The sequence below is a fragment of the Bidens hawaiensis genome, unplaced genomic scaffold (assembly GCF_021521415.1).
Source record: "Bidens hawaiensis isolate Kalapana, Puna unplaced genomic scaffold, B.hawaiensis_p1.1 tig00014913_1, whole genome shotgun sequence".
NCBI lineage: Eukaryota > Viridiplantae > Streptophyta > Magnoliopsida > Asterales > Asteraceae > Bidens > Bidens hawaiensis.
In genome coordinates this window covers 454,011-462,980 of record NW_027492324.1, presented here as the reverse complement: position 1 = coordinate 462,980, position 8,970 = coordinate 454,011, and the positions used below count along the sequence as shown (strand labels likewise).

Genomic DNA, 8,970 nt, shown 5'->3' with positions numbered 1-8,970 from the left:
GGCCAAACACCCCTAAGTAGATAAATAAACGAACATAAACAAACTTACCACCGAACATTTACCGAACGCCTTGTTCGTTTACATGCCTACGTATACCGTGGCATACGAAATGTTATATACGTAAATCAACGGAGCGAGTATTATATCAAAATATTAGATTGCAAAATAGGCTAATAATAATACCCGTTGGCCGGAATTGAGTAGAATCGGAAAATGCAGTCGGCGGAGCAATTGGTACTGGAGCTCAGCTCTCCCGATCTTCGCGAAAACGCTCTTCTAGAACTCTCCAAGGTATCTCTTTCTCTCTCTTTAATTACGCTTCATAATAATAATAATAACATGATTGAATTTAGAGCTATGTGTATGTGTATTTGATCAATCACACCTTCATTTAGGTATCTGTAACTTTTGAGATATGTGAATTTGATCATTTTCAGTTTCAGTTAGGTATCTGTGACTTTTAGGTATGTGACTTTCATCAATTAAGTTTTCAATTAGGTATTTGTGAGTTTCAGTTATGTGTATGTGGATTTTATCGATTAAGGTGGTTTCGGTTAAGAGATTCGAGACCGTCTGTGCTTCTGTTTGATTAGAATGATTATTAGAGAACTGGACTTATTTAGATTCCTTTAATGGCATAATTAAACTGCTATGCTTACTGGCTAGAGGTCAAATATTAGGGCTTATAACTATGAACATGTGTTTTGCGGTGTTTATATTTGTTTTGCTACTATTTTTCGCACTTATTCATGTATGCATAATTGATTTTTGGTGAATTTGTTTGTTTCTTCTTTAGAAGAGAGAACTGTTTCAAGATTTGGCTCCGTTGTTGTGGAACTCCTTTGGCACTATTGCGGCTCTCTTACAGGTATGCTCTATGCTATTTGATAAGGCACTTTATCACTTTATGTGCGGTGTACAGTGTAGACAGTTATGATTTGCATCGTGCGTCCCACAATAGTGTCATTTTTCTGTAATTAATAGGTATGAAATGAATAATTGTGACTTGCATCTTTTAATCTCCAACAAAGGAAACAATATAAACAATATGATATAAGACATTGCAGGAAAAAATGAATCGTAGATAGGAAGAAGAGAGTAAAGCAATTTGGAACATAACTGTAATGTGGTGGATTTATTGATATCTGTTTTACTAAAATTTTATGATACCCATTAGTAAATACAATTTCTGTTTTGATAGTGTCTTTTCTGTCTTATGTTAGTATTTAATGGAAATTTTTCTTTACTACATTTTATTTAATCTATGCTTCTCGTTGATTGTTTTTGTTGTTCATAGTTTCTTCATGTTGTTTCAGCTGTTGGGGATTTATTATTTTAATGCTTAACAAGACCATATAGAATTCTTGGTTGTACTTAGCTAAAGCTTTTCCGCCATTGTCATGACACATAGATTCATCTTTTGTGCCTTTTGTTGCTTTGGTGGTCTAATAGTTCATTCTGTGAAGATTTACAGCACAACTGATGCCAAATATTGCTTACTTGCAGGAAATAGTTTCAATATACCCGTTTCTATCACCGCCCAATTTAACTCCAGCTCAATCAAACAGAGTTTGCAATGCACTTGCACTTCTTCAGGTGCGCCTTTTGAAATTTATACCAGTTTCATATTGTTCTTTCAGTCATTCATAGCTTGATCATCTTGATTGAATGGTAAATGCTTTGGTTGTGTAATTTTGTTCATGTTTAATGGGAAAAATCATTATTATGCAAGATCATGTATCACAATGATACAATTCTACAAGTTATACAGTCATACCTAGTTAATTGTTCTCCGTTTGTCTGACATTTAGTACACATAGTTACTTAAAGATGTACTTTTGTTCTAATTTAGATAACAGAACTTGGCACAAATGTCATGTCTAGTTAGCCATTAGTTTTAAACTTTGCTAATCTTTTAGCATGGTGATCCAGATCATTGTTCAATGCATTTATACTAATATTTTCCTAATCTTTTGCAGTGTGTAGCTTCACATCCAGACACAAGAATGCTGTTCTTAAATGGTAAGTTATAAGTTTCGACAAGTTATCTTGTTTTCAATGGCTGAGTAGTCTCCGTCAAAATCATTAGAATTATGGTTTACTGAGGACAGTTGAGAATAAAACATATTTGAGAGGATAGAAGGGTGTGAGAAATGCTTTTTTTTTCTTCTTAATTTCTTATACAGTTATACTATTAGTCCAACTTGCTATAATTTCTTGTTTGTACTATGAAAACCTAGCCTTATTAGATTTTTTGCTTTAACAGAAACCATATATTATATATACTGCACTCACGTATTTAGTATACCACAATACTAAATTAGCACACTGTATAATTTCTTGTTTGCAGCTCATATTCCTTTATATCTATATCCTTTCCTCAACACAACTAGCAAATCAAGACCATTTGAATACCTGAGGCTTACTAGTTTAGGTGTTATTGGTGCCCTTGTGAAGGTACTTCATTTTTTCCTACTGTTATTTTTCATGCTAACTTTTCTTTTTCTTTTTCTTTTTTCTTTTATTACTTTGTTTTTGCTGTTTTAGTAGTACATAACATTATTATGAAGCATTTTGGCATGGAACTTTGTTTTTATTTATCAGGTTGATGACACAGAAGTTATCAGTTTTCTGCTTTCAACAGAAATAATCCCCTTGTGTCTGCGCACAATGGAAATGGGCAGTGAATTATCAAAAACAGTAAGTTTTAGCTCTTTCTTTTGGAATAGTAGCATGTTAATTATGATTACAGAAACAATATTATTAAAATAATAATCTAAATTTTTTAATAAAACAATTTAATATGCACTTTTGACCCGGTTGACTCCTTTTACTATATGACTGAATTATGTTATTTGGCTCATTTAGATAAAACAGGGCCCAAATCAAAATGGATTGAAAGTACTACCTTTATCTGCACCTTTTGGCTTTTAAGAAGTCTGATTAAAGTTTTGTTGCTTCCTAGGTTGCCACATTTATAGTTCAAAAGATCTTGTTGGACGATGTTGGGTTGGACTACATATGCACCACTGCTGAGCGGTTTTTTGCGGTGGGTAGGGTTCTAGGAAACATGGTTGCTGCACTTGCCGAACAACCGTCTTCACGGCTTTTGAAACACATCATCCGATGTTACCTTCGTTTGTCGGACAATCCTAGGTTAGTTGATACATATAACCATTACCTACAAAAAGCATAAATCCTATGTTACATATGCTTATATCATATTATATAAATGTATTTGGAGGCCAATCATGACACCCTTTTTATCAAAGTCATAGGTATGCACTTATACAGAAACTACTATACAATTACACGCCACCCAAGTATTTATATGGTTTCATTTATGCCGGTTTTGGCTAAAAAGCATGTCATAAAATGAAAAGGCTTTTAAAATTTTTGAAAAGTCAAAAATACCCCTTTAGTGAGGTGTCAATGTATTATAGGTTAAAATTGTTATCTTTTCAAAAAAACAGTTGGGGCATTTTTGTTAACATGTTTTTTTGGCAAAATTGGTTAAAATGAAAGCAAGATACATACATGAGCGAGTGAGTGACCTCCAGTTATAGGTATCCTTTTACTATATTATATACACTTTGCAATATTTGAAAATGGCAGGGCGTGTGATGCTTTGAGGAGCTGTCTTCCTGATATGCTACGAGATGCTACTTTTAGCAGTTGCCTTCGTGTAAGCAATCTTTTTTATTACGGGTGGCAGAATAGTAGGGTCGGGTTCCTTGTCAAAAAGACAAAAACGGTCGTGTTGGCTGAATTGTCAACACCTTTGTGCCCTTTTTCTTATTTTTATAAAACTATTATTTTGCAATATAATTTGGAAACTATATCACTAAAACTATAAATGGTAACGAAAAAAGAAAACATGCAACGTGTGGTTGTCAAGGTATTTTTTAGTGTATGATCTTTTTACTGTATTAAATAAATAGGAGACTACTCTGTTTCTACTAAATTATAAATGAAAAACCCATCAGGTTGGCTAATGGGTCAAAAAGGGCCGGGTTTGTCAACCCATCACCATCTTTTTTAATGAATTTGTAGATTATATTACTTCATTAAATTTAACTAGGAAACTATACTATAATTATAAGTGGCAACACGACGAGGTTGTATAACTGATAAGGGACGATTTGTTATCAGTTTTTTGAGTTATTATATATAATAATTAGGAGACTGTACTATTTAATCTAGAAGTTGTCAAAAGGGGGCGCCAGTTAGATACTAATGTATCCGCTTTATGTTCTAGGAGGACCCGACAACAAGAAGGTGGCTCCAACAGTTGGTTCATAATGTTCAAGGACCTCGGATTGGTCTTCAAGGGGGTGTAGGATTTGACCACATGCTGGTCAACTGAATATCAAGTACCAACAAATGTTTTAGTGATTGATAGCTACTTTTTTTTTAACTCTGCTTTATTTTTTTTTTAAATTTGTTCAGCTACTGGTCTGTTTGCCTAGCATTGGTTCCACGGTTAGTGTCTTGTGTATATTGAACTAAACCGCAAAATATCAAGATTTTCGTTATTGAAAATTGGGGATTTCAGGTTGTTTGTTGAATCAAATGCAACCTCAATATAACGTTTAACTTTGTGTACCCTGCCATTAACTTTTGTTATTGGTGTGTTGTTTTGTTTAGTACATTTTTTTTTTCTTTTGGCTTGACCGGTAAAGAATAGCATCCGAAGAAGTTTACTTGAACTCTCTTTTTTTTAGTAAAATAATGTGTAACCCAAGCATCCGACCTGCAACTAAAATGGCGCATTTTACCCGAATCCTTTTGACTTGAACTCTTTACCAGCTAGACTGGCCTACAACTATTATCACACAGTTTGACCCAAACCCATTTGGACTCTTTACACAACCTACCTGACCAGCAACTACAATTGGAAAAGTGAAAAGAACATTGGTTACATAATTAATTAATTAATTAAGATATGAAGCCTATCAAGATCCAATCAAGTCTTAAGGCTTTTCAATGAAGTTAAAAGAGAATGAACAGATGATATAACATGGTAATAATATGTACGATATATAACGTTAGACCACATATTTCTAATCCACACATTTGATACAATGAACTTCCCCATACATCCAAAAACAATGGTCCTTGACAAAGGCATATTCGAAGAGTTAACTATTGGACATATATCCGGTAAATGTTGTAACATGTTCGACAAAGGCATATTCAAAGAGTTAACAATAACCTTGATGGTGCCATATGAATAGATAAATTGTCTATCCTTAACAAGAAAAGACTATATTCTTTGTTCAAATAATTTCACAATCATTTTCAACCAAGATTAGGCTAGTGTCACATTGTTAAAATAAAGACCCGTGTCAAAGATGACCCACGAAGAATCTAATACCAACCCAACCCATCGATGTTAAACCTTTTGGCAGACCAGATTTTTGTCTTACATAATACTAGTTTGGTCGAGTATCAATTTCAGTTTAGTTAATTCGTCATTAGATAGGTGTATCCAATGTTTAACTCGTAGAATGTTGGAAAGTTTAATAGGAATATAATCAAAAGATAAATTAAGGTGGTGGATGTCATGCATGTATTATTAGAATCAGGTCATATACTTTATGGTTGTGTCATATACTTTTGGCACCTATAAAAGCAGCCATACCCTTCATTTTCTTCCTCATGTTTTGTGATTAAGCAAGCGATTTAGATTTAATTTTGTAACAGATCAACTAATAACCTATGAATAATTGAAAAGCAAACTGGAGGTTCATCTTCGTTTAACGAGTATCTGTTTGGCCCAAAGGATGTGTCTTCTACCTCCTCATCCAGCCGTTTTGGTTCTGTCTTCGGTCCCTCATCCACGGTATCCTCCTCCTTCGATATCACTCATTTTTATGTTTATGTTATCAAACCAAAATCACATGTTGCTATGTACGTCAACTCGCCATAGAATTTTACGTATTATTATTATTATTATTTTTGTCTTTAGGGTCTAGGAAGACACCCATCACACTCCAAACGAATTTGGAGGTTCGTATGGAAATAGCAAACCTTCAACATCAGGTTGATTAACTTCTTGTTGACGCATAATCGTATATCACATATCTATATTTATACCATCTTAAAATACATATGGTACAAGTATTCTTTGCGTTTGAGTTTCAGATCCAGGGTTTCATATCCCACTAGCCAGTATTGATTCAAAATTCAAAATCCGAATGAAATCTTATACTCTTCCTTGTTCTCTTACCAGGCGAATTTTACTCCTTTCAATATATTATGGCCACTTATGGTGCTATTAAATCTGGTATGTTCTCCCTCTTTTGATTACTTAGATTTGATTGTCAATGTGGCTTTTGTAATCCTCTCTGCAATACCAACTAGCCAAATCGAAGACAGTAAACAAGCTAGGCTTTAATTGTTGGCTCCCATTCACGATTCAAATATTCAATTTTCTGATTAACAGCTTCAAGATTCAAGTTCAGTACTTCAGGTTTGTTTTTGTATATTTATTTAAGAAATCATAGTTAAAATTTTTAGAACAAAAAGCTATTGACGACAACCGAGGTTTGATTTATCATTGGTATGTTTGTTGATTTGACTATCAGGTGTATATTAACCCTAGCAATGGTTGTAGATTTCTTCATTCTTGCTGTTGATTCCACCACCACACCATCGATTATGGCGTGGCCACGTATATTTTATTAATGTTCGTGATTGTTTTGGTTTGTTTATATTTAGTATGGTTCAGAGGTTTCTCTGCGATTTTTTGTCTAAGGGTTCATGGTTTTTTGTTCGTTTAATTTAAATGTACATTATATCTAATCACGAAATTTTCGTTCGTGAAAAGAATGATATTTAAAGAGACGTTACTAAGAAACTCTATCATGCAAAGGAGATATGAAAATTAGGTACTAAATACAAAGTTTAATTTGTTATTGTCAAGGTTAAAAATTAGCCCTGCTTGCGGTGCGCACATATGATGTATATATGTGTGAACCCTCGGGTGGGCAAAAGTGAAATTGCACTAATTTTGACGTTATTTTACTAATCTCGTGAAAATAACGTTAAAAGTGACGGACGGTTAATCAGGCATCATGTAGTGGCGTTGATAGCTGAAAGATAAGGGTACATGCACCGATCAGCCGGTGTCCCGATGATTGAGTGCTATGTGCCTTATGTCCAAGGCTTGATGCAAAACTACTATCGAGCCGGGGGTCTCACCGGAAGCAGCCTCTCTATCCCTATGGGGTAGAGGTAAGGCTGCCTACATCTTACCCTCCTCAGACCCTACCATAGCTTTGCTATTGGTGGGATATACTGAGTACGATGATGATGATGATGATGAAGGTTAAAAATATTGGTTACAATCTCAACCTGTTTACTTACGAACGAATGATCTGTGTTTAGTATGTGTGCATACTTTTAATCTTATTGGAATCACACATGTTGACTTGTTTGTAAGTTAGACCATGCTGACTTTTTTACATGCATTGATAGATTGCTATTGTGCTTACTTATAGACAGAAAGGGGAACTCGTTGGTTGCAAGCACCGGGATCTTGCAAAGCACTTCTGGCAGGTTCTTTCTCTCTCACACCTACGTTTGTATGATAAAAAGATGTAATTTTGTAAAAGCTTATGATGCTTTTACTTTACAATGTAGTAAAGTGATGCTAAGAAAATATTATATGGACTAATGATTTTGAAGAGATAAACTTGGTAAATGATTGTATATTGATTGTATATTCAATTGAGATACAATATGGTCCTATATATAGATCTATACAAGACATCATTAGGGCCGGCTATTAGTGTCTAGGGATTGGCCCATGTTATACAAGTGATATCGATCAATACTCCCCCTCAAGCTAAGGCCGGGGACCAATTCTTAGCTTGGACTTCAAAAAGAGAAAACGTTCTGATGGTAGTGGCTTTGTGAAAATGTCAGCAATCTGATCATGTGTGGAAATAAACTGAACAAATAACTTCCTTTGAGCAACCTTCTCTCGAACAAAATGAAAGTCTACTTCCACATGCTTTGTTCTGGCATGGAAGACTGGATTGGCAGATAGGTATGTGGCTCCTAGATTATCACACCATAGGATTGGAGCAATCTGCATTGGGACACGTAGTTCTCTCAACAATGTTTCAAGCCAAGTTAATTCAGCAACCGTGTCAGCCAAGGCCTTGTATTCAGATTCCGTGGATGACCGAGATACAGTTTTTTGTTTTCTAGCTGACCATGAGATTAGATTCGACCCAAGATATATTGCATATCCCCCCGTGGATCGACGGTCATCCGGACACCCAGCCCAGTCGGCATCAGAAAATGCAGTTAAATTTTGAGCGTCTGTATAGGCATGTAGAACAGGAGAAGATCTGCTAGAGAGTAAAAGACCATGATCTGCTGTCCCGTGTAGATAGCGTAAGATACGTTTAACAGCGGACCAATGATTTTCAGTGGGGGAATGCATGAACTGACAAACTTTGTTAACCGCAAAGGTGATGTCAGGTCGTGATAGGGTGACATACTGTAATGCCCCAACCATTTGTCTATACTTAACAGGATCATCAAACGGAGAACTGTCACCAAGATGAAGAGAAGCATTGGTGGTGCAAGGTGACGGCACCGGTTTGGATTGTGATAATTTTGCACGTTCCAACAATTCAGTAATGTATTTCCTTTGAGAAAGGATGATATCAGACCCTGATCGGACCACTTCAATGCCCAAAAAATAAGATAGAGGACCCATATCTTGTATAGCAAATGATTGACTAAGACGGTGCACAATGTGATCAATGGCCTGGGTGTTATTGCCTGTCAAAATAATGTCATCAACATATACCAGCATATATAGTATCGTCCCATTTTGTGAATATATAAATAAAGACGGAACGGTTTTAGATCCCTTGAAACCGAGAGCAATCAAGGCAGAAGAGAGACGTTCGAACCATGCTCTAGGTGCCTGTTTGAGACCATACAAGG

At 35.3% G+C, this 8,970-nt stretch overlaps 1 protein-coding gene across 1 annotated transcript; it reads left to right on the top strand.

The window, feature by feature from the left end:
* Positions 1–204: 204 nt before the first annotated feature.
* Positions 205–4,832, top strand: LOC143548157 (uncharacterized). The gene is made up of 9 exons (XM_077039402.1): positions 205–291; positions 797–868; positions 1,507–1,596; positions 1,980–2,022; positions 2,351–2,457; positions 2,605–2,700; positions 2,966–3,156; positions 3,616–3,685; positions 4,259–4,832. Exons 1-9 carry the CDS (start codon positions 214–216, stop codon positions 4,364–4,366), a joined length of 855 nt encoding a protein of 284 aa, XP_076895517.1. The 5' UTR covers positions 205–213; the 3' UTR covers positions 4,367–4,832.
* The last annotated feature ends 4,138 nt before the right edge of the window (positions 4,833–8,970 follow it).

Excerpts from the sequence above, each read along its gene's own strand:
- LOC143548157 (XM_077039402.1), top strand. The coding sequence starts at position 214 with ATGCAGTCGGCGGAGCAATTGGTACTGGAGCTCAGCTCTCCCGATCTT. Across the intron at positions 292-796 it reads CTCTTCTAGAACTCTCCAAG|AAGAGAGAACTGTTTCAAGA; the intron begins GTATCTCTTTCT and ends TTTCTTCTTTAG. Across the intron at positions 3,157-3,615 it reads CGTTTGTCGGACAATCCTAG|GGCGTGTGATGCTTTGAGGA; the intron begins GTTAGTTGATAC and ends TGAAAATGGCAG.